Raw genomic sequence first — 25,385 nt, forward strand, 5'->3', positions numbered from 1 at the left:
TCTGGTCTCTCTGTTCCAAAGGACCTTGCCATCTGTTTACTTTGAAACGGGACTGCAGAATCGGATATATATTGAGCCCCAGGCTTGGGCACAACACTCAGTCCTCACAGATCTACCAAGTGACAATGAAGTTTCTGCTGGGAGGATTGTGTCTGTTTGGGGCTGTGGCCCTCAGCTCCTGTTACCCCTGGTAAGTGTTGTTTCTGTGTACAGCTTTTGCAGAATATTGTGCTGTCAACTGTTAAACTTCCATTAACGTGTTCTTAACTGATCATAAAGCTGACAGAATCCATGTACTGTGGGTAGGGTCTAGGCCCGAAACGTCAGCTTTTGTGCTCCTGAGATGCTGCTTGGCCTGCTGTGTTCATCCAGCCTCACATTTTATTATCTTGGAATCTCCAGCATCTGCAGTTCCCATTATCTCAGAATCCATGTACTGTCTGTTTCTAAAATAACTTTCACCAAGACTTGCCAAAATCTTGTGAATTCATTTATTTATTTTGTGTAGCTTCAAACAAAGAGATGGTTCAAATAGATGCTGACGATCAAAGAGGTTGAGCTAATGTACACATCAGGAACAAGAGAGAAGGAAAATTGCTTTTACCGTCTGGATTCTTTGCTCCAGGCTCTGACGTGTCTGTTAGAAAGGGAGGTGGCAAAGAAGCTAAAGGGCTCAAATTCTAAAGGAAAGGACTTTATTTCAGCTGCAGGAAAGCAAACTGAACGGAACAGATTGAAATTGTTCTTCAGAACAATGAATGATTGAATCAACACAGAAAGTGATGATTTATTATTTTGTTCCAGGTTAAAGCACGTGCCAAACATTACAGAAGATGAGTTGAACCAGGATCACTCCCATCACAGACGTGAAGGTTTGTGTCTACTTAGCTTCTCCTATCTGTGAACACCACGAGGCGATCTAATGCACTCACATCAGTCCCATCATTCATAAGCTCATAGCTCACCTGCAACTGAACTCTATCTACCCAACTTTGTCCTGATAGCCTTTAATGGTGAACAAAAACCAATAAACCTCAGATTTAAAATAGACAATCAATCCTTCGTTCACCAAAGAGAATTCCAAATTTCTCAAATCCACTCTGGAATGGTGTGACTAGATGGCACCTCCACAAATAACTGCAATTGCACAATTCCACTTTCCTCTTCTTTTAAATTCACTCGTGGGATTTAGGCACGGCTGGCTAGGCCAGCATTTATTGGCTGTCTCAAGCTGCCCTTGAACGGAGGGCTTGCTCAGAGGGCACTTGAGAGCCAGGCACGATGCTGTGGGTCTGGAATCACATGTAGGTCAGACCAGCTAAGGATAGCAGTTTTCTTCTCTGAAGGCAATCACAGAGCTGGATGGGTTTTTACAACAATTAACAAGGGTTTCATAGCCATTAGTAGATTCTTAATTCAAGCTTTTGTTTTGATTTTGAATTCAAATGCCACCATCTGCTGTGGCTGGTTTTAAAACCCATACTCCAGGACATTAGTGATAATGTGTCTAACCCTAACCCTCTCTGATGAAGGGTCTAGGCCCAAAACGCCAGCTTTTGTGCTCCTGAGATGCTGCTTGGCCTGCTGTGTTCATCCAGCCTCACATTTTATTACCCTCTGGGTTATAGCCTATTTATTTTGCGTTACTTATGAAAGAAAACATTGAACATCTATTTTCATTTCATATCTTATCCTATCATCCCTACAGTGTGGAAGCAGGTCCTCGAACCAACAAGTCCACACCGACTCTCAGAGCATCCCACCCAGACCCATCCCCCTAATCTACACATCCCTGAACACTACGGGCAATTTAGTATGGCCAATCCACCTAACCTGCATGTCTTTGGACTGTGGGAGGAAACCGGAACACCCGGAGGAAACCCACGCAGACACAGGGAGAATGTGCAAACTCCACACAGACAGTCACCTGAGGCTGGAATCGAACCTGGGTCCCTGGTGCTGTGAGGCTGCAGTGCTAACCACTGAGCCACCGTGCCGCCCTGATGGTAAGAGTTGAGGCAGTGAGGGGCATCTGTACAGTGAAGCATTCACTCACCTTATAGAATGGACCTGGCCCCTCGGTCCATCAAATTCTAACAACTGCAATCCCCTACTTTGGTTACTTCAGCCGAGCTATGTATCATTGACACATTGCAAGGAATCAGACGGCAGCAATCTGTTCCCAATGCTATTGGCTGAGGGCCCTCCCACCTGGCCCAAATGGATCAAATCCCAGTCAACTGAATCCTTCATCTCTGGTCACACCACCAAGAAAGGCAGTGAATAAAGACTTTTTCAATGGAATTTGTCAGGACATCAACAGGCTCCAGACTCCTGGTTGTTACATTGGTTTAACTCCTTTCATTAAGTGTTCACAATTTATTTCTCCAGGTTTTCCTGATCGTTGCGATGGTCTCGGATTTGATGCAGTCACCCTGGATGAGCAAGGAGTTACCTACTTTTTCCGAGGTGAGATTATTCTGCCTGGCGCAGGCCCAGGCCGGGTGAGGTGACTTCCCTCACGGTTCAACTTTCCACACAAAACAAAAACCATTCAAGTAGGGGACATGGTGGCATAGTGGTTAGTAACCTAGTGCTGCAGGCAGACATTCTGAAAACATGGCACTAAAGACCACCAATAGCAGCTGGTAGAGTTTACATTCAATTAATAAATCTGGAAGATTAAAGGAAAGAGCATCTTTCAGTGACGGTGACCAAGTACCATCAATGATTGTTGTAAAAACCTGTCTGGGTCACTAATGTTCTTTAGGGATGAAAATCTGCTGTCCTTACCTTGTTTGGCTAGCATGTGCCTCCAGGCTCGTAACTACCCCCTGGAATAGCCAAGCAAACTCCTCAGCTCCAGGGCAATAAGGGATGAGCAACATATGAAACCAAACAGCTGCTGACTGCAGGGTTGGTAATTTAGGATGAGCTGTTGGTTTTATTTGCCCTGACAGCTTTGGAGAAACAAAACGAGTTTAGACTATGGCCTAAAGTTAGATATTGGATTAGCATCTGGTCAGTGACCACAGTAACATGAGCCAAAACTCATGCAACCCTCATTCAGCACCTTATTGTGTTCAGTTCTGGTTTCCACTTTACCAGAAGGATGTGGGGGCTTTGGAGAGGGTACAGAAATGGTTACCAGGATGTTGCCTGGTCTGGAAGGTATTAGCCACGAGGAGAGATTGGACAAACTCTGAGATAGTAAGAGCTGTCGATGCTGGAGTCAGGGATAACACAGTGTGGAACTTGAGGAGCACAGCAGGCCAGGCAGCATCAGAGGAATGGGAAAGTTGACATTTCGGGTCAGGGTCCTTCTTCAGGAATGGGGAGGGAAAGGGGGCTTCAAAATAAATAGGAGGAGGAGGGGTGGGGCTGGGGAAGGGATGGTGATAGGTGAGTGCAGGTAGGTGTGATGGGGATTGGTCAGTGAGGTGGGAGGAGTGGATAGGGGGACAAGAAGACGGACAGGTCAAGGAGTTGGGGATGAGAGGCAGGGTTGGTCTTGGGATGAGGCCAGAGGGGGTGGGGAGAGTTTGAAACTGGTAAAGTCCACATTGAGACCATGGGGCTGTAGGCTCCCGAGGAAGAATATCAGGTGCTGCTCCTCCAGTTTGCGGGTGGAGCTGCTGTGACATTGCAGGAGGTCCAGGATGGATATGTCACCCAGGGAAGGGGAGGGGGAGTTGAAGTGGTTTGCGATCTGAAGGTGTTGTTGTTTGTCACGAACCGAGAGCATGTGCTCCACAAAGCGATCTGTTTGTTTTCATTTTAACATTGGCAGCTAAGGGATGACCTGGTAGTGGTTTACAAAATTCTGAGGTTACATCGATGGCTGTATTGGCGCCATCTAGCGCTCCCACAAGGAGCTTGAATGATTCATTCATTTCACCAACACCTTCCACCCCAACCTTAAGATCACCTGGGCCATCTCTGATACTTCTCTCTCCTCCTGGATGTCTGTGTTTCCATCCCTGAAACCACCTGGAAACCGATGTCCATTTCAAGCCCACCGACTCCCACAGCTACCTAGAATACACCTCCTCCCATGCACCTTCCTGCAAAAACGCCATCCCCTATTCCCAATTCCTTCGCCTCCGCCGCATCTGCTCCCAGGATGAGGCATTCCACTCCCAAACATCTCAGATGTTCTCGTTTTCCAAGGACTGCAACTTCCCACCGCCCCCCCAAAGTGGTCGGAAACGCCCTCGACCTTGTCTCCCACATTTCCTGCAACACATCCCTCACACCCCCTTCCCCGCAATAACCACCAAAACAGAATCCCTCTCATCCTCACATACCACGCCACCAACCTCCGGATACAACGCATCATCCTCCGACACTTCCGCCATCTACAATCTGACCCCACCACACAAGACATTTTTCCCTCTCCACCCTTATCTGCTTTCTGGAGAGACCACTCTCTCTGGGACTCCCTTGTCTGCTCCACACTCCCCTCCAACCCCACCACACCCGGCACCTTCCCCTGACACGCCCAGAAGAGCTACAGCTGCCCCACACCTCCTCCCTCACCCCCATCCCAGGCCCCAAGAAGACTTTCCACATCAAGCAGATGTTCACCTGCACATCTGCTAATGTGGTATACTGCATCTGCTATATCCGTTGTGGCTTCCTCTACATCGGGGAAACCAAGAGGAGGCTTGGGGCCCGCTTTGTGGAACACCTACGCTTGGTTCGCACTTCACAACTGCACCTCCCAGTGAACCATTTCAACTCCCCCTCCCATTCTTTAGACGCCCTGTCCATCCTGGGCCTCCTGCAGTGCCATAATGTTGCCATCCGAAAGTTGCAGGAACAGCAACTCATGTTCCGCTTGGGAACCCTGCAGCCCAATGGCATCAATGTGGACTTCACAAGCTTCAAAATCTCCCCTTCCCCCTACGGCATCCCAAAACCAGCCCAGCTCGTTCCCACCTCCCTAGCCTGTTCCTCCTCTCACCTATCCCCTCCGCCCACCTCAAGCTGCCCCCATTTCCTACCTACTAATCCCATCCTGCCCCCTTGACCTGTCCGTCCTCCCTGGACTGACCTATCCCCTCCCTACCTCCCCACCTATACTTTCGTCTACAGGCTCCATATCTGCCCCTTTAATTTGTCTGTCTCATCTCCAACTATCTTCTCCTCTATCCATCTTCGATCTGCATCCCCCTCTCTCCCTATTTATTTCAGAATCCCTTTCCTCTCCCCCATTTCTGATGAGGTGTCTAGTCCCGAGACGTTAGCCTTCCTGCCCCTCCGATGCTGGGCCTGCTGTGTTCATCCAGCTCCACACGTGGTTATCTCAGAAAAGACCATTTGTTCACCTGTCCCGTTCCATTTGACAGATGAATTTCTGTGGAGAGGGTTCCGTGCTCCTGCTGAATTCATTAATAAAACCTGGCCCGCATTACCGGATCACATCGATGCAGCATTCCGGATCCACCATAAAAACTCACCGGAGCATCACGACAGAATGTTCTTCTTCAAGGTAGGGCTGACCAGCGACAGTATCCGATGGTTATCAAGTCTTCAGCAGGCCTGCAGCTTCCATGTAGGTTTCTATGGAGCAGTAATCCCCTGGGCACAGCCCAGACTGTGGCAATGGCCAACAGCCAGTGGACATACCATTCTATATACCCACTTGGTGTTTCACAGGCTTGCCTGGCACTGGGTCATCAATCAACAGGCCTCCACCCTTACACGGCACACTGGCTCAACCAATCTGCAAATCAGCAAAGAGGGGATTGGAGAGGGCAGGAGGGCAGAAGGAATTTCTTCTCTCAGGCAGAAGTGTTTCTGTGAAATGGGTCATTAAGTATATTGGAGGCTGAGAGAGACAGATTTTTAATCAGTAGGATATCCAGAGTAATGGGAATATGCAGGAAAGTGGAACTGAGGACTTTCAGATCAGCCATTATCTTATTGAAGGCACAGAGCAGACTCGTGGACTGAATGACCTACCTTGGCTCTCACACTTTATGGTCTTATAGGAGGTAGGATGTGAGGTTGGGAATGTCACTGGGTTAGTAAATATAGATGCACAGGTTGATAGTCTGGGGACATGGGTTTTGAATCCCACCCTGCAGCTGGTGACAGTTAAATTCAGCGAATCGATCTTGAATTGAAATCTAGTCTCAGTGATGGTGACCATGAAACTACCATCGACTGTTGTTAAAACCCATCTGGTTCACTAATGTCCTTCTGGGAAGGAAATCTGCCACCCTCACCTGGTCTGGCCTACATGTGACTCCAGGCCCACAGCAATGTGTGTGACTTTCATTGGCCATGCCGGCAATTAGTAATTGGCACTGAATGTGACCCAGCCAGCGATATCCACATCCTGGTAATGAATAAACAAAAAGGTCTGCAAATTCCTGAGTGGGCTGTATGGAGTTGACTGAGAAAAGCTGTTCCCACTCGTAAAAGAAACAAAAATGTTATATTCAAAGCGATGTGTGAATGAAGCAAGAGTGTGGAATACACTCCCTGGAAATGTGGTGCAGGTAGGCCCAATTGAGACATTCAAAAGGGCGCTGGATAGTTATTTGGATAAAAAGAATGTGCAAGATATGGAGATAAAGCAAGGAATTTGCCACAAGGTAATGATGCTACAGACAGGATGGGCCAAATAGCCTCTTTCTGCACAGTAGAATTCTACGCTTCTAAAATATTCATAAATGGTTGGGGACATTGGATACAAAAGGCTCTGGACCTTGGCAATATTCCAGAAACTGTGCCGAAGACTGCTCCCCAAGCAAAGTTGTTCTGGTATAGTTATAACACATAGTTAAACCTGAAACACTACACTGGGTTTCCCACTCTCCCTCCTTCTCTGACCAAAAAAAAAGTCTCTGTGAGGACCACTGGCAAGGTAAGGGTGTACAAGGGAGCAGCCATTAAACAGAGTGAGCCAGTGTTAGAGTGGAAATGCTGAGGCCTTTGCTTGAGAGGTTTCGGTGTGAGGAGGCTGAATAGGGAAACAGGTAAGAGCAGGTAAGGGCTCCTTAACTCTACTTTCTTTCTGTCTAGACTGAAGGCAGTAGGGACAGCAGTTACAGCAGTGGCAGGCTCCTCTTGCAGGATGTGGGAGATCAGGGAGACTTCCAGTGTTCCTGGTAGCTACGCCTGTGAGACATGCACCCAGCTGCAGCTCCTGACAGATCACGTCAGGGAATGGGAGCTGGATGCGCTCAGATCATCCGGGATAAAAAGAACATCATTGCTACGAGGTAACTCCTAAGGTGCAGGCTGCAGGGAACAGGTAGAGGTAGGTTCTTTACTCAGAGAGTGGTAGGGGTGTGGAATGCATTGCCAGAGAGGGTAGTGGAGTTGGCCTTATTAGGGGTCACTTAAGCGGCTATTAGATAGGCATATTGATGATACTATAAGGTAGGGGTGGAGGTTAGATAGACCTTAGGTTTAGGGTAAAAGTTCGGCACAACATCGTGGGTTGAAGGGCCTGTCCTGTTCTATGTTCTAACTGGGTGACCACTAGAAGAGGTAAAGGGTGATAGCAGATAGTGCCGGGCCCCTCTGTGGCCATTCCCCTCAATAACAGATATACCACTCTGGATACTGATGGGGTGGGGGTGGATGTGACCTTTTAGGGGCTAGCAGCAGCAGCAGCAGTCGGGTCGGTGGCTCTGAGCTCAGAGGGAAAGGGTACAGTCAGACTGAGCAATAGTGATAGGAGACTCAGTTGAGATGGGGACAGACAGGAGATTCTGTGGCCTCAGAAGAGACACCAGGATGGTGTGTTGTCTCCCTGGTGCTAGGGTCAAGGATGTCTCTGAGCGGCTGCAGAACATTCTTACGGGGAGGATGAACAGCCAGAGGTCATTGTGCACATCGGTACAAAAGACAGACGGAGATTAAGGAATGGGGTCCTGTGAAATGAATCTAGGGAGTTAGGTGAGAAGTTAAAAAACAGGACCTCAAGCGTAGTGATCTCTGGATTACTCCCAGTGTGACGTATCAGTGAGGATAGAGATAGAAACATAGGCCAGATGAATGTGAGGCTGAGGAGCTGGTGTCAGGGACAGAGTTTTCAGTTCTTGGGTCATTAGGATCCCCTTTAGAGTAGAGATGACCTGTACAAGAGGGACGGGTTGCACTTGAACCTGAGAGGTTCCAGTATCCTCACAGGGAGATTTGCTAGTGTTACCCAGGAGGGTTTAAACTAGTTTGGCAGGGGGTTGGGGCTCTGAATAAGAGAAGGGTCATCGAGAAGTCAGGGGAAAATACATTAGCCATCAAGAGCAAATTTGCTATTCAAGATAACCGGGGCACAGTAAAGGGCGGGAAAAGACTTCTGTATTAAAGTGCACTTATGTCAATGCATGACGACTGACTGGTAAGGCAGATGAGCTCAGAGCATGGATTGGCTCTGGGGAGTAGGATATTGTAGCAGTAACAGAAACAGGGCTGAGGGAAGGGCAGGACTGGCAGCTCCGTATAGCTGGGTACAGAAGCTACAGGCATAACAGAGGTAGAAGTGAGCGAGAAGGGGGATTGCCCTTTTGATATGGGAGCACATAACAACAGTGCTTAGAGAGGATATTCTTAAGGGGTCATCAAATGACGCCAAATGCTTAGAACTTAGAAACAAGAAAGGGATGGTCACTTTGTTGGGACTGTATTGTAGACCCTCAAATAGCCAGCAGGTACTAGAGGAGCAGATGCGAAGGGAGATTGCAGATACCTGTAGGAATAATAGAGTAGTATTGGTCGGAGATTTTAATTTCCCCTGTAATGACTGGGCCACCCAGAGTGTAAAAGGCCCAAATGGGGTGTAATTGTCCAAATAAGTTTCCTGAATCAATATGTTGAGGGCCCTACTGGGGAGAATGCAACACTCAACATCCTCTTAGGAAACAGGGTCAGGCAAGTGACTGAAGTGTCGGTCAGAGAACGTTTTGGATCCAGTGATCGTAACAATTAGCATTAACATAGTTATCGGAAAAGATGGGACAAGTCCACAAGTTAAGGTGCTGAACTGGAGCAGGGCCAATTTTGGGTTCATTAGGCCAAATCAAGCAAAATTTCATTGGGCGCTGGAAAAAGAATGACTGGCAAATGGGAGGCTTTTAAAAGTGTGATATCAGGAGTACAGGGACAATGTGTTCCTGTTAGGGTGAAGGGAAAAGCTGGCAGGTTTAGGGATCCCTGGCTGACAAAGATTACTGAGGCTCTAGTCAGGAGAAAGAAGGTGGCATACATTGGTTTTAAGCTATCAAGCTCAAGTGAACCCCTAAATGATTAGCATGATTAGAAAAGATTAGCATGGCCGTCTATGTGTGGAGCCACAGTAGATGGGAGAGATTTTTAATGAATATTTCTCCTCAGTGTTTAGAAAGGAGAGATTCATGGATGCTAAAGAAAGACAGGAAACAAGTGAGGATGGTTTGGACCACATACACATGACTGGAAAGGAGGTGTTTCCAGTATTCAAGTGCATCTGGTTGGATAAATGCCTTGGGCCTGATCAAGTTCATCCTCGGATGTTGTAGGAGACTAGGGAAGAAATTTCAGTGGCCCTTGCAGTGACGTTTGCTTCGTCTTTAGCCTGTGGTGAAGTTCCAGAAGACTACAGGCCAGTGAGCCTGACATTGGTAGGCAGGTTATTGGAGAGGATATTGAGTGACAGGATCAACTAACATTTGGATAGTCAGGGTCTGAGGGGGATAGTCAGCATGGATTTGTGCGTGAGAGGTCATCTCTGACAAATCTTTTAGAGTTTTTCAAAGGGTAACCAATAGGATAGATGACGGTATGGCAGTGGATGTTGTCTATATGGACTTTAGTAAGGCCTTTGACAAGTTCCCATATGGCAGGCTAGTTATGAAAGTTAGGCTGCATGGAATCCAGGGGGTGAAAACTGGAGGAATAGATTTAAGGTGAGAGGGGAAAGATTTAAGGAGGATCTGAGGGGCAGCTTCTTCACACAGAGAGTGGTGTGGGCACAGGATGGGCTGCCAGAGAAAGTGGTTAAGGCAAGTACAGTAGCAACATTATTTAAAAAAATGGATAGGTACATGGATGGGAAGGGTTAAGAGGAATATGGACCAAATATGGGCAATTGGAACTAGCTGAGTGGACACCATGGTCAGCATAGACAAGTTTGGGCTGAAGGGCCTGTTTCCATGCTGTATCACTCTCTGGCTCTACTAACAATACTATCAAGCCAACATCTGCTCAGCAATAACCAGGACCATTCAGCTGCTGATCTCATTACAGCCTTAGTTCAAACATGGACAAGAGCTGAATTCCAAACGTGAGGTGAGAGTGATAGCCCTTGACATCAAGGCTGCATTCAACCAAGTGTGGCATCAAGGAGCTCTACCACAACTGGAATTAATGGGTATCAGGGGGCAAACTCTCCACTGGTTGGAGTCATATTTGACACATAGGAAGGTGGTTATGGTTGTGGGAGGTCAATCATCTCAGCTCCAAGACAACTCTGCAGGAGTTCCTCAGGGCAGTGGCCTAAGCTCAACCATCTTCAGCTGCTTCATCAATGACCTTCCCTCCATCATAAGGTCAGAGTGAGAATGTTTGCTGATGTTGCACATTGTTCAGCACCATTCACAACTCCTCAGGTACTGAAGCAGTTCCTATCTGCTGCCTCACAGCGCCAGGGACCCAGGTTTGATTCCACTCTTGGGCGACTATGTGAAGTTTGCACATTGTCCCTGTGTCTGAGATAATAAAATGTGAGGCTGGATGAACACAGCAGGCCAAGCAGCATCTCAGGAGCACAAAAGCTGACGTTTCGGGCCTAGACCCTTCATCAGAGAGGGGGATGGGGGGAGGGAACTGGAATAAATAGGGAGAGAGGGGGAGGCGGACCGAAGATGGAGAGCAAAGAAGATAGGTGGAGAGGGTGTAGGTGGGGAGGTAGGGAGGGGATAGGTCAGTCCAGGGAAGACGGACAGGTCAAGGAGGTGGGATGAGGTTAGTAGGTAGCTGGGGGTGCGGCTGGGGGTGGGAGGAAGGGATGGGTGAGAGGAAGAACCGGTTAGGGAGGCAGAGACAGGTTGGACTGGTTTTGGGATGCAGTGGGTGGGGGGGAAGAGCTGGGCTGGTTGTGTGGTGCAGTGGGGGGAGGGGATGAACTGGGCTGGTTTAGGGATGCAGTGGGGGAAGGGGAGATTTTGAAACTGGTGAAGTCCACATTGATACCATATGGCTGCAGGGTTCCCAGGCGGAATATGAGTTGCTGTTCCTGCAACCTTCGGGTGGCATCATTGTGGCAGTGCAGGAGGCCCATGATGGACATGTCATCAAGAGAATGGGAGGGGGAGTGGAAATGGTTTGCGACTGGGAGGTGCAGTTGTTTGTTGCGAACTGAGCGGCGGTGTTCTGCAAAGCGGTCCCCAAGCCTCCGCTTGGTTTCCCCAATGTAGAGAAAGCCGCACCGGGTACAGTGGATGCAGTATACCACATTGGCAGATGTGCAGGTGAACCTCTGCTTAATGTGGAATGTCATCTTGGGGCCTGGGATGGGGGTGAGGGAGGAGGTGTGGGGACAAGTGTAGCATTTCCTGCGGTTGCAGGGGAAGGTGCCGGGTGTGGTGGGGTTGGAGGGCAGTGTGGAGCGAACAAGGGAGTCACGGAGAGAGTGGTCTCTCCGGAAAGCAGACAGGGGTGGGGATGGAAAAATGTCTTGGGTGGTGGGGTCGGATTGTAAATGGCGGAAGTGTCGGAGGATAATGCGTTGTATCCGGAGGTTGGTAGGGTGGTGTGTGAGAACGAGGGGGATCCTCTTGGGGCGGTTGTGGCGGGGGCGGGGTGTGAGGGATGTGTCGCGGGAAATGCGGGAGACGCGGTCAAGGGCGTTCTCAATCACCGTGGGGGGGAAGTTGCGGTCCTTAAAGAACTTGGACATCTGGGATGTGCGGGAGTGGAATGTCTTATCGTGGGAGCAGATGCGGCGGAGGCGGAGGAATTGGGAATAGGGGATGGAGTTTTTGCAGGAGGGTGGGTGGGAGGAGGTGTATTCTAGGTAGCTGTGGGAGTCGGTGGGCTTGAAATGGACATCAGTTACAAGCTGGTTGCCTGAGATGGAGACTGAGAGGTCCAGGAAGGTGAGGGATGTGCTGGAGATGGCCCAGGTGAACTGAAGGTTGGGGTGGAAGGTGTTGGTGAAGTGGATGAACTGTTCGAGCTCCTCTGGGGAGCAAGAGGCGGCGCCGATACAGTCATCAATGTACCGGAGGAAGAGGTGGGGTTTGGGGCCTGTGTAGGTGCGGAAGATGGACTGTTCCACGTTACGTGGAACAGTCCATCTTCCGCACCTACACAGGCCCCAAACCCCACCTCTTCCTCCGGTACATTGATGACTGTATCGGCGCCGCCTCTTGCTCCCCAGAGGAGCTCGAACAGTTCATCCACTTCACCAACACCTTCCACCCCAACCTTCAGTTCACCTGGGCCATCTCCAGCACATCCCTCACCTTCCTGGACCTCTCAGTCTCCATCTCAGGCAACCAGCTTGTAACTGATGTCCATTTCAAGCCCACCGACTCCCACAGCTACCTAGAATACACCTCCTCCCACCCACCCTCCTGCAAAAACTCCATCCCCTATTCCCAATTCCTCCGCCTCCGCCGCATCTGCTCCCACGATAAGACATTCCACTCCCGCACATCCCAGATGTCCAAGTTCTTTAAGGACCGCAACTTCCCCCCCACGGTGATTGAGAACGCCCTTGACCGCGTCTCCCGCATTTCCCGCGACACATCCCTCACACCCCGCCCCCGCCACAACCGCCCCAAGAGGATCCCCCTCGTTCTCACACACCACCCTACCAACCTCCGGATACAACGCATTATCCTCCGACACTTCCGCCATTTACAATCCGACCCCACCACCCAAGACATTTTTCCATCCCCACCCCTGTCTGCTTTCCGGAGAGACCACTCTCTCCGTGACTCCCTTGTTCGCTCCACACTGCCCTCCAACCCCACCACACCCGGCACCTTCCCCTGCAACCGCAGGAAATGCTACACTTGTCCCCACACCTCCTCCCTCACCCCCATCCCAGGCCCCAAGATGACATTCCACATTAAGCAGAGGTTCACCTGCACATCTGCCAATGTGGTATACTGCATCCACTGTACCCGGTGCGGCTTTCTCTACATTGGGGAAACCAAGCGGAGGCTTGGGGACCGCTTTGCAGAACACCGCCGCTCAGTTCGCAACAAACAACTGCACCTCCCAGTCGCAAACCATTTCCACTCCCCCTCCCATTCTCTTGATGACATGTCCATCATGGGCCTCCTGCACTGCCACAATGATGCCACCCGAAGGTTGCAGGAACAGCAACTCATATTCCGCCTGGGAACCCTGCAGCCATATGGTATCAATGTGGACTTCACCAGTTTCAAAATCTCCCCTTCCCCCACTGCATCCCTAAACCAGCCCAGTTCATCCCCTCCCCCCACTGCACCACACAACCAGCCCAGCTCTTCCCCCCCACCCACTGCATCCCAAAACCAGTCCAACCTGTCTCTGCCTCCCTAACCGGTTCTTCCTCTCACCCATCCCTTCCTCCCACCCCCAGCCGCACCCCCAGCTACCTACTAACCTCATCCCACCTCCTTGACCTGTCCGTCTTCCCTGGACTGACCTATCCCCTCCCTACCTCCCCACCTACACCCTCTCCACCTATCTTCTTTGCTCTCCATCTTCGGTCCGCCTCCCCCTCTCTCCCTATTTATTCCAGTTCCCTCCCCCCATCCCCCTCTCTGATGAAGGGTCTAGGCCCGAAACGTCAGCTTTTGTGCTCCTGAGATGCTGCTTGGCCTGCTGTGTTCATCCAGCCTCACATTTTATTATCTTGGAATCTCCAGCATCTGCAGTTCCCATTATCTCTGATACTATTGTCCCTGTGTCTGTGTGGGTTTCCTCCGGGTGCTCTGGTTTCCTCCCACAGTCCAATGATGTGCAGATGAGTTGGATCAGTTATGGTAAATCTGAGGATAGGAATGGCAGGTTTGCTGCAGACTGAATGGGCCAAATGGTCTCTTTCTGCACTGTAGGATTCCAAGATTTTATGGCCAAATGCAGCAAATCTGGACTTGGACAGTTTTGGGCTGAAATGTGGTAAGGAACATTCTCATCGCACAAATGCCAGGTAATGATCATCTCCAATAAGAGACAACCTAAGCATTGCCCCTTGACGCTCAGTGGTGTTGCTATCACAGAATCCCACACTATCAACACTCTTCGGATTACCATTGACTTGAAACTCAACTCGACACGTCACATGAACACAGTGGCTACAAGATGGGCACGAAATGCTCTCCCAGCCAGTCAGCTACATCCCATGAAAGAATATTTAATCTCTACCACCATTCCAATTCACGAAGCAAGCAACATTCGTAAAGCCATAAATACTACATGCTTCCCATAAATCTCCTCAACTAGTTCAGCAACATTTAATCACTTCCGGATCAGGACTCTGCTCCAGCACTCACTTTCAAATCACTCACTAAGCTCTTATTGGTTATCAGGGGAATCAAGTCTGGCAATACAGCGGCACTAAACCAGAAGGTCAGTTCCTCATTCAAGACAAATTCCATGGAATTCCAGATGATCTGGGGGCTGCAGTCGAGTGTCCTGAGGGAGAGTGCCAACATGATTCTGTGCTTTTCTTCAAAGGTAAGACCATTCCCTGAAATGGGATATGACCCTCTGACAGCATGGTGCTCCCCTCAGCACCGACCCTCCGACAGTGCGGTGCTCCCTCGGCACTGACCCTCCGACAGTGCCCGCTCCCTCGGCACTGACCCTCCGACAGTGCCCGCTCCCTCGGCACTGACCCTCCGACAGTGCGGCGCTCCCTCGGCACTGACCCTCCGACAGTGCGGCGCTCCCTCGGCACTGACCCTCCGACAGTGCCCGCTCCCTCAGCACTGACCCTCCGACAGTGCGCCGCTCCCTCAGCACTGACCCTCCGACAGTGCGGCGCTCCCTCAGCACTGACCCTCCGACAGTGCCCACTCTCTCAGTGCTGACCCTCGGGCAGTGCGGCGCTCCCTCAGCACTGACCATCCGACAGTGCAGCGCTCCCTCAGCGCTGACCCTCCCACAGTGCCTGCTCCCTCAGTGCTGACCCTCGGGCAGTGCAGCGCTCCCTCAGCGCTGACCCTCCCACAGTGCCCGCTCCCTCAGTGCTGACCCTCGGGCAGTGCAACGCCCCCTCAGCGCTGATCCTCGGCACTCCCTCTGTAATGCAGCCTACCTCTATACTTGTGTTTGCAGGAGCCACCACATACGTGTTTGATCTGAGCACCAACACAGTGAAGGAAAGGCCATGGACAGGGTTACATCTCTGTTCAGCTGCAATGAGGTGGATTGATAGATATTACTGCTTCCAGGGGTCAAACTTCACTCGCTTCCATCCTCACACTGGGCTGGTTTTTGAGAACTACCCGAAGGATGCGCGGAGATACTTCATGCGGTGTGAAGGCCAAGGTGAGAGGTTGGTTATTGCTCCTGTTTCAGTGACTTGGGAGGTTTGAGCTGGATCCTGACTCCAGAACTGGGTGCTTTTGTCTCAAACACAGGCCATGGGAACAGAACTGCAGATCCTTCCATCCATAACCGTTGCAGTAACCGGTCCTTTGACGAATTTAATGAAGATGGGCTCGGAAGAGTTTATGCATTCCGAGGTGAGTTTCATATTCAGTGGGTGGCACTTTGTGGAGTCCTGATACACTATCCCTCGGTTATGAGGAAATATTCAACAAAAGCAGATGCTGGTAATCGAACCGTGCTGCAGAAACGCAGTGGGTCTGGCAGCATCAGCAAAAAGAGGAACTAAAGTTCATCCCTCAGTTAGTGACCTTCCATCAGAGGCAAAAAAGGATCAGAGCTTCCTTCTGCGCATTCACTCTCTCCTGTCAGTACACATCCAATGAAGGAAGCAGAGGGCCCTTTTGGTACAATATTCCCATTGCACCAACCTCTTTCAATTCTCATTGAAATTCCCATGAAAGAAGGACAGAAGGCTGCGTGGGACTTGACTCCACCAGCTGGGAATTGGTGGTTTCCAAAATAAAATTGGGAATACTACAGTCAGATATGGATGTCTGGGAGTCTATTATCTACCCGGCTTTTTTTTATTTGTTCACAGGATGACTGGCTGAGCCAGTATTTATTTTCCCGAGGGCAGTCAAATGTCAGTCCCATTGTGGTGGGTCTGGAGTCACAAAATGCCAGACCAGATAAGGATGGCAGATTTCCCTGAAGGGTAATAGAGGTTTTCAGCCCACATCCCCAGAACATTAACCTGTGTCTAGAGTGCTGCCTCCTTCCACCCTAACCAATTACAGAAATTTCTCACTATGTTGGGCTCGGTGTGTGAGTAGTAGCTTTGAGCCAAGGCTCCCCTCATCTTGGCTGCTTCCTTTGATCTTTCCAGGCAACTGGTACTTTCGTATAGACTCCAAACGAGATGGCTGGCATGCGTGGCCAATTCATTCTGCCTGGCCATCACTGCACGGCAAAATCGATGGAGTTTTCAGCTGGAACAAGAAGATGTACTTTATCCAGGTAAGTAACAGCTCCGGGTCTGTCGACACCTTCAGAAATTTCAACAATCTGTCATCTTCAGTCCTCAATATGCACGTGCGTGTCTGTTTCTGGCTGTTCTTGTGTGTGTGCATCTGTGTTTCTGGCTGTTCCACTGTGTGTGTCTGTGTATGTATGTTTCTTAGTCTATGTCCTCTGTTTGTGTTTCTAGCTGTTCTTCAGCATATGTGTATGAGTGTTTCTGATGGGTTTGTGTGTGCGTGTGTGAGAGAGAGAGAGTGTGTGTGTGAATGTTGGTGCGCGTGTGTGTGTGTGTGAATGTTGGTGCGCGCGTGTGTGTGTGTGTGTGTGTGTGTGTGTGTGTGTGTGTGTGTGTGTGTGTGAGAGAGAGAGAGAGTGTGAGAGAGTGACAGTGTGTGAGCGAGCGAGCCTGCGTGTGTGTGCATGTGAGAGCGTGCTTGTAAGAGTTTTTGGAGGAGGGATGAGTAGGTCTCTCAGGTTGCATGATCTGCTGTGCCATTTCATACACTGCTGGCTGAATGACACCGTCAATATCTTTTACCCACAGTATCTCCAAAACCAAATCAAAAACTTGTTAACCTCTACCTGAAACATACTTAAAGACTGAGTGTCTACAGCCCTGTGGGATAGAGAATTCCAAAGATTCAGCACAACTCCATCTTACTTTCCTTCTTGTCTGTCCTTCCTAAACATCAAATATTTCTGAATATTCAGTTCCAAATCCTGGTCACCTCTGTAATGACAATTCAGTCACACCCATGTATCATTAATTTTGCCTTTAGATCAAATTATTCTGTCCTTTCCTGACATTTTTCCACTTCTAAAGCATACTCAATGCTCAGCTTTGCTTCACAGAAACAGAGAAAATAGGAGCACGAGCTGGCCATTTGGCCCTTTGAGCCCTCCCTGCCATTCAGTTTCATTGTGGCCGATAATCCAACTTAGTATACTGTACCTGCTTTCTACCCCATATCGCTTAGCCCAAGTTTCTCCTGTCTTCGGATCTCCTTGCAGCTTATCAACTTCCTGTTACCAGCTTAATTACCTTCCAGTTTGTGTTACCCGTCAGGTTCCTGTCCCTGTGATGATGTAGTTTAACCTGCCCTAGCAGCCCTGGTACATCTCCCTGGGAGGATATGACTCCCAGGCCCATTCAGCTGCAACCCATTCAGCTTGTTCCACCTGCCTCAGAACTGGTCCCCATGTCTCAGAATCTGATGCGTCTACAGCCATGTGTTCAATTGATTGACCCTCCTGGTCTTATACTTGCCAGCACATGGCACCGGGAGTAATTTTAAGCTTCCTTTCCAAACATCCTGCTTTTTAATTTCCTTCCCAACTCTGCCTTCAGGCCCTCCTCCTGCTTCCTCCCTCTTGTTGCTGGACCATGATCTCTGGTGAACCACCTCCTTCCCCAGAAGGATGTTCTGCAGCTACTCTGTGACCCCATTGATCCCGGCACCAGGAGACAACATACTGTCCTGGAGTTACATTTACTGCCACAGAAACACTTGACTGATCCCCTACAGTATAGAAACAGGCCATTCAGCCCACCATATTTGTGCTGACCAATAAACACCAAACTACATTAATCCCATTTACCTGAACTTTGTCCATAGCCTACTATACCCTGGCATTTTAAGTGCTCATCCAGATGGTACTTCAATGTTGTGAGAGTACCTGCCTCCCAGGCAGCAGGTTCCATATTTTTACCACCCTCTGGGGGAATTTCTTTTCTCTCAGATCTCCTCTAAACTACTGACTCCTCACCCTAAACTTATGCCATTTGGTCTCAGACACATCTGCTATGGGGAAAAGATTTTTACAATCTACTCTATGCCTCTCATAATTTTGTAATACATCATTCAGATCTCCCATCAGCCTTCTCTGCTCCATGGAAAACAAACCCAGCCTATCCAGTCTCTCCTCAGATATGAGACTGGTCATTCCAGGCTGCATCCTGGTAAACCTCACTTGCACCCTCTCCAGTGCAATCGTGTCCTTCCGGTAGTGTGGCGACCAGAGCTGCACACAGTATTCCATCTGTGGCCTAACCAATGTTTTATAAAGTTGTAACAATACTTCCTTGCTTTTATATATTGTATGCTGTGGCTAATAAAGGCAAATATCCAGTATGCCTTCTTCACCACCCTGTCTAACTGGGCTGACACCTTCAGAGTCTTGCACACCAAGGTCCCTTTGTTCCTCAGTACTCCCTGGGGACCTACCATTCATTGTGTATATCATTCCTTCATTAGACCTCCCAAAATGCATCACCTCACACTTATCAGGATTACATTCCAAATGCCATTGCTCGGCCCAATTTAGCAGCTGATCAATATTAGATTGTCGCTGGTGGCAATCCTTCTCAATATCATGTTACAGTTGTATAAGACTTTGGTTCGACCACATTTGGAGTACTGTGTACAGTTCTGGTCACCACATTACCAAAAGGATGTGGATGCTTTGGAGAGGGTGCAGAGGAGGTTCACCAGGATGTTGCCTGGTATGGAGGGTGCTAGCTATGAAGAGTGGTTGAGTAGATTAGGATTATTTTCATTAGAAAGACGGAGATTGAGAGGGGACCTGATTGAGGTCTACAAAATCATGAGGGGTATAGACAGGGTGGAAGCAAGAAGCATTTTCCCCCAGAGTGGGGGACTCAATTACTAGGGGTCATGAGTTCAAAGTGAGAGGAGGAAAGTTTAAGGGAGATATGCGTGGAAAGTTCTTTACACAGAGGGTGGTGGGTGCCTGGAACGCGTTACCAGTGGAGGTGTTAGACGCAGACACGCTAGCGTCTTTTAAGATATATCTGACAGGTACATGGATGGGCAGGGCGCAAGTGGACACAGACCCTTAGAAAATAGATGACAGGTTAGACAGAGGATCTTGATTGGCACAGGCTTGGAGGGCCGAAGGGCCTGTTCCTGTGCCGTAATTTTCTTTGTTCTTTGTAATATCAAAAACACCCATTGATTTTCATGACATCTATAAACTTACTAATTATTCCTTCTATATTCACATCAAACTCATTAATACATATCAAACAGCACTGATCCCTGAGGTACACCACTGGTCACAGGCTTCCAATCACAAAAACATCCCTCCACCATCCCCCTTTCCTTCCTATTTGCAAACAAATTTTGGAACCAGTTTATCAACTTGCCTTGGGTCCCAGGAGCTCTGGCCTTTTGGACCAGCCTTCTACGTGGGACCTTGTCAAAGACCTGACTGAGACTGTGTAAACCACATTAACTGCACTACCCTCATCAATACATTCAGTCACCATTTCAAAAAAACTCAACTAAATTTGTCAGACAACATCTCCCTTTAACAAATCCGCACTGACTATCCCTGACCAATCTCTACTTTTCCAAGTGTTGATTGTTCCTGTTCATCAGAATATTCTCCAATAATTCCCTCCCACTGATGTCAGATTAACTGGTCTGTAATTCCCTGACCTATCCCTGTTGCCCTTCTTGCATAGAGGAACCACATTAGTTGTCCTCCAAGTTCACCTGTGTCCAGCAAAGAATTAAATATCCCCACCAGAGCGTCAGGAATTCCTGCTTTGCCTCCCATAGCAGCCTGGGATACATGTCATCATGTTCTGAGAATTTCATAAAGGTGTACACCAACTGAAAAATCTAATACCGCATCCTTATTAGTCTTACCACGTTCTAGAATTTCACCATCATCGCTATGACCCTTCCATTCTTCCTCCTCCTCCCAGTGCTGAGACATACTTTGTGTCGAAACACATTTGTCTATGGCTGCACTCTCCCAGGGACCCATCACCGTCACCAGTTTCTCTGTCTCGCTGTCTCTCAAACACACATACACACGCTATTTTGTTCAAAAAGCACACAGTTTATGGACAATAAGTCAATACGGCATTTTATAAATGCCTACTTTAGAAATAAAACCAGTCTGACTCCAAACCAAAACACAAACAGATTCTAAACAAGGCCTCACACCTAACATGCACTATCTGACCTTAAACATCACCTCTTCTTTACACTGATAAAACCTTTAATTCTCTCAGGACAGTGACTTGGAAACAATTTGAAGATTTACATATAAATATTAATCAACTAAAACCTTCTAACTGATTAAAGATTTAACAACATCTTAGGTTTGTTTAATACAGCCTTATCAGTGATGTGACCCTTTGAACTATTATTTATAAGTTCTGTGCCTGATGCCAACTCTGTCACTGACACCTGAAGGAGGAGTGAGAGTCCAAAAGCTTGTGTTTTCACATAAACCTGTTGGACTATAACGTGAGATAACAAGATGTAGAGCTGGATGAACACAGCAGGCCAAGCAGAGGAGGAGGAAAGCTAATGTTTTGGGCCTAGGCGCTTCTTCAGAAATGGGGGGAGGGGAAGGGGGTTCTGAAATAAATAGGGAGAGAGGGGGAGGCTGATAGAAGATGGATAGAGGAGACAGACAGGTCAAAGAGGCAGGGATGGACGCAGTAAAGGTGAGCGTAGGTGGGGGATAGGTCAGTCCAGGGAGGATGGACAGGTCAAGGCGGTGGGATGAGGTTAGTAGGTAGGTTTTAGGGGTGGGGCTTGAGGTGGGAGGAGGGGATAGGGAGGAGGAAGGACAGGTTAAGGAGGCGGGGTTGAGCTGTGCTGGTTTTGGGATGCGGTAGGGAGAGGGGAGATTTTGAAGCTGGTGAAATCCACATTGATACCATTGGGCTGCAGGGTTCTCAAGCGGAATATGAGTTGCTGTTCCTGCAACTTTCGGGTGGCATCATTGTGGCACTGCAGGAGGCCCATGATGGGCATGTCATCTAAAGAATGGGAGGGGGAGTGGAAATGGTTCATGACAGGGAGGTGCAGGTGAACATCTGCTTCATGTGGAAAGTCTTCTTGGGGCCTGGGATAGGAGTGAGGGGGAAGGTGTAGGGGCAGGTGTAGCACTTCCTGCGGTTGCGGGGAAAAGTGCCGTGTGTGGTGGAGAGTGTGCAGTGGACAAGGGAGTCACGCAGAGAGTGGTCCCTCTGGAAAGCAGATAAGAGTGGGGAGGAAAAATGTCTTTGGTGGTGTGGTCGGATTGCAGATGGTGGAAGTGTTGGGCTTGATGCGTTGGATCTTGGTGAGGTGGTACGTGAGGACATGAGGGATTCTGTTTTGGTTGTTATTGCAGGGGCGAGGTGTGAGGGATGAAATGCGGGAAATGCGGGAGACACAGTTGAGGGCATTCTCGACCACTGAGGTGGGGGGAAGTTGTGGTCCTTGGAAAACGAAGACACCGGAGATGTACAGGAGTGGAATGCCTTATCCTGGGAGTAGATGTGGTGGAGGCAAAGGAATTGGGAATAGAGGGTGGCATTTTCGCAGGAGGGTAGGTGAGAGCAAGTGTATTCTAGGTAGCTGTGGGAGTCGGTGGGCTTGAAATGGACATCGATTTCTAGGTGGTTGCTAGAGATGGAAACAGAAAGGTCCAGGAAGGAGAGAGAGGTATCAGAGATGATCCAGATGAACTAGAGGGTGGGGTGGAAGGTGTTGGTGAAGTGGATGAACTGTTTGAGCTCCTCATGGGAGCACGAGGTTGCACCTCATAACCTGGTGTTGTGTGATTTCTAACCTTGTCCACCCCGGTCCAACACCGGCATCTCCGCATGATGGTAGATAAGGAAGAGCAGCAAACATTCAATTGAATTGGTTTTAAATTTAACACAATAAATTGTAGATAATAGTTTTTTTGACTTTCAGGGATCACAAATATACATTTACAAAGCTGAGGCACATTATACCTTGATTGAAGGATATCCCAAATCGATCACAGAAGAGCTGGGAATCCACGGCGCAGGTGTTGATGCAACATTTATCTGCCCAGGAAAACCTGTCCTGTATGTGATCAGGGGTAAGACAAACATTTATGTTGTAATGATCTTCATGAAAGATATCAACATGGTCTGTTATTTAAATGACTTAGAGATTGCCACACTGTTGGAAGGTCGGTACTGAGACAGTACTGCACTGTTGGAGGGTCAGTGCTGAGGGAGTGCCGCACTGTCGGAGTGTCAGTGCTGAGGGAGCGCCGCACTGTCGGAGGGTCAGTGCTGAGGGAGCGCCGCACTGTCGGAGGGTCAGCGCTGAGGGAGCGCCGCACTGTCGGAGGGTTAGCGCTGAGGGAGCGCTGCACTGTCGGAGGGTCAGTGCTGGGGGAGCACCGCACTGTCGGAGGGTCAGTGCTGAGGGAGTGGGCACTGTTGGCGGGTCAGTGCTGAGGGAGTGTCGCACTGTCGGAGGGTCAGTGCTGAGGGAGTGTCGCACTGTCGGAGGGTCAGTGCTGAGGGGGCGCCGAACTGTTAGAGGGTCAGTGCTGAGGGAGTGTCGCACTGTCGGAGGGTCAGTGCTGAGGGAGTGCCGCACTGTCGGGGTGTCAATGACTGAGATATAGTCGATCTTTACAAAGGATGAAAGAATGAAGGATAATGGATTGAAAAAAAATCAAACTTAAAGAAAATGCCTTCCTGATACCTTCTGGCCACAGAGTGTACCCAAAGAATAAAGCTCTCAGGCATGGCAGGGCAGCTCTGCTGCATGGGAAGCTTGTCCTTTAGTTGATATAAAATGTGACTGAGATTGTCATACGTGGCACTGTCCCCAGCTGCAGAAACATGATCTCCGGCTTCGGACCTCGATCGACACCAGAAGCCACTTGATGCATTCCCCATTAAATCCAAAAGAACTGCGGATGCTGTAAATCAGGAACAAAAACAGAAGTTGCTGGAAAATCTCAGCAGGCCTGGCAGCACCTGTGAAGGAGTAAAAAAGGAGTTAATGTTTTGGGTCTGGTGGCTCTTCCTCAGAACTGACAGGACCCAAAATGTTAGCTCTGTTTTCTACTTCACAAGTGCTGCCCGACCTGCTGAGCTTTTCCAGCAGTTGTTGTTGATGCATTCCCCAGTTTGACAGCTACATAAGCCATATGTTTAGACAAGTGCTGACTCCAATGGCTGACAGCATGCAGGGAGAAAGTTAATGGGTAACAGTCAGGCAATCCAGGATACCCATACAAGTACCGCAGGAGTTCCCCAGAAATCCTGTTCACTAACAGTTCTTCCACTTTGGATGCTGGTGAGGGCACTGGAGTACAGACAAGGCCAACATTGCTAGCTCACCTGGCTGCAGTGCAGTATAACACCAATGGCGTGTGTTCAATATCTGCACTGGCTGAGGTTACTGTGAAGGATTGTCCTTCACTTGAGCATTGGGGACCATTGGGTCAAACCTCCTGGAGTTGTCTCTGGCTGTTGAGAGAGCAGCTATATGTTCCGGTTGGGCTACGGTGACTTTATCCTTACCGTATTTAAGGAAGGATTGAATTGCCTATTCGTGTCTTGTTCAAACTTAAAAGGAGATTATTCAATCTGGGACCTCACTGTGTGCAAATTGGCTGCTCCATTTCAAACATTACAAGAGGAACTCTACCCTGTAAAGTACTTTTAAAGTAATTTGTTTGCAATATTCTGAGATTATGAAAGTTGCTGGTTTAAAAAAAACCTGTTTGTTTTAACCTTTCTTCCTGTGTGATGTTGCAGGTAATCAAGTGCAGAGTATCAATCTGGAACAGACACCCAGAAATCTAGGCGATGGGTTCCGGATTGGTCATTCCCATGTTGATGGTGCCATGTGTAATGCAAATGGTATCTTCATATTTGTCGGTACAGATTACTACAAGTACCATTCAACAACTGAGCTTGCAGGATGGAAAAACACCCCAGAACCACACAGTATCAGTGCAGATTTCATGTCTTGTGCACAATGATTGGGCAGTTGGGTAGCAGGAGGGTGGGACAGTTGCCCTGGGTACATCTGAAGTGAGAAACTTTCGGTGATGTCCTGAATCTTAGCATCTCCTAAAATGCAAATCCTTTCTGCTGACCCTACTGCATACAATAAACAACTGGACAATTCCATGTTCTTGCTGACCTATCACTTATCATTAATAAAGGAATTATTATTCCACATTCATTGGCTGACTTGAATTATTTACAATATTTTGCTGCCTCCCTAGTTTGTGAGCTGAACACGCACACATCACATTTATCCAAATCTGCCATTGTTTCAGTGGTGAAGGCTCTGCTAATGTGGGATTCCAGCCTTGCTTAATGACACCAAATCAGAAAACACCCTTTGTTTTCGGGAGCCTTTTCTGCTACTTGTCCTTATTCCTTTGTCCAAACATGAATTCCAAAGGTGAAGGGACACTGACTGCCCTTGACATCAAGGCTGCACTTGCTTCAATGCAGATCAAGGAGCCCTGGCAAAACTGGAATCAACGGGTACCAGTGAAAACTGCTACAAAGTACATTACAGAAATTCACTCCTTAGACAAAACCCTCCAAATCCATGAACACTTTCCTTCCTATGGTAGAGACCATAGCTTTGAAAAGCAAGGTTGAATATGGCTCAGTGAGTTACTGCAGATAATTTTTTTTTAGATTTTGTAGGCAACAAAGGATATGGAGAAAAAGTGGGAATATTGCATTGAGACAAAGGATCAGCCATGATCATATTGAATGGCACAGCAAGCTAGAAGTGCCAAATGGACTACTCCTCCTCCTAGATTCTATGTTTAGCATTGTACACTAATCAGTAAAATTCGATCACATGGGATTCAGTGTGAGCTTGCCAACTGGATACAAAATTGGCCGAATGGTAGGAGACAGAGGGTGGTGATGGAGGGAGGTTTCCAGACTGGAAACTTGTGATCAGCTGTGTTCCACAGGGATTGGCACTGAATCCACTTTTGTTTATCATTTATATAAATGATTTGGATGAGAATATAGA

General features: G+C 48.6%; 1 protein-coding gene across 1 annotated transcript; it reads left to right on the plus strand.

The window, feature by feature from the left end:
• The first annotated feature begins 55 nt into the window (after positions 1-55).
• On the plus strand, positions 56-24,562 carry LOC125453601 (hemopexin-like). The gene is made up of 10 exons (XM_059646898.1): positions 56-190; positions 805-872; positions 2,392-2,469; positions 5,352-5,494; positions 14,523-14,670; positions 15,274-15,486; positions 15,579-15,683; positions 16,436-16,566; positions 22,299-22,449; positions 24,134-24,562. The coding sequence occupies exons 1-10, from the start codon at positions 126-128 to the stop codon at positions 24,358-24,360; spliced, it is 1,329 nt and encodes a 442-aa protein (XP_059502881.1). The 5' UTR covers positions 56-125; the 3' UTR covers positions 24,361-24,562.
• Positions 24,563-25,385: the final 823 nt, after the last annotated feature.

This window comes from Stegostoma tigrinum, chromosome 6 (genome assembly GCF_030684315.1).
Source record: "Stegostoma tigrinum isolate sSteTig4 chromosome 6, sSteTig4.hap1, whole genome shotgun sequence".
NCBI lineage: Eukaryota > Metazoa > Chordata > Chondrichthyes > Orectolobiformes > Stegostomatidae > Stegostoma > Stegostoma tigrinum.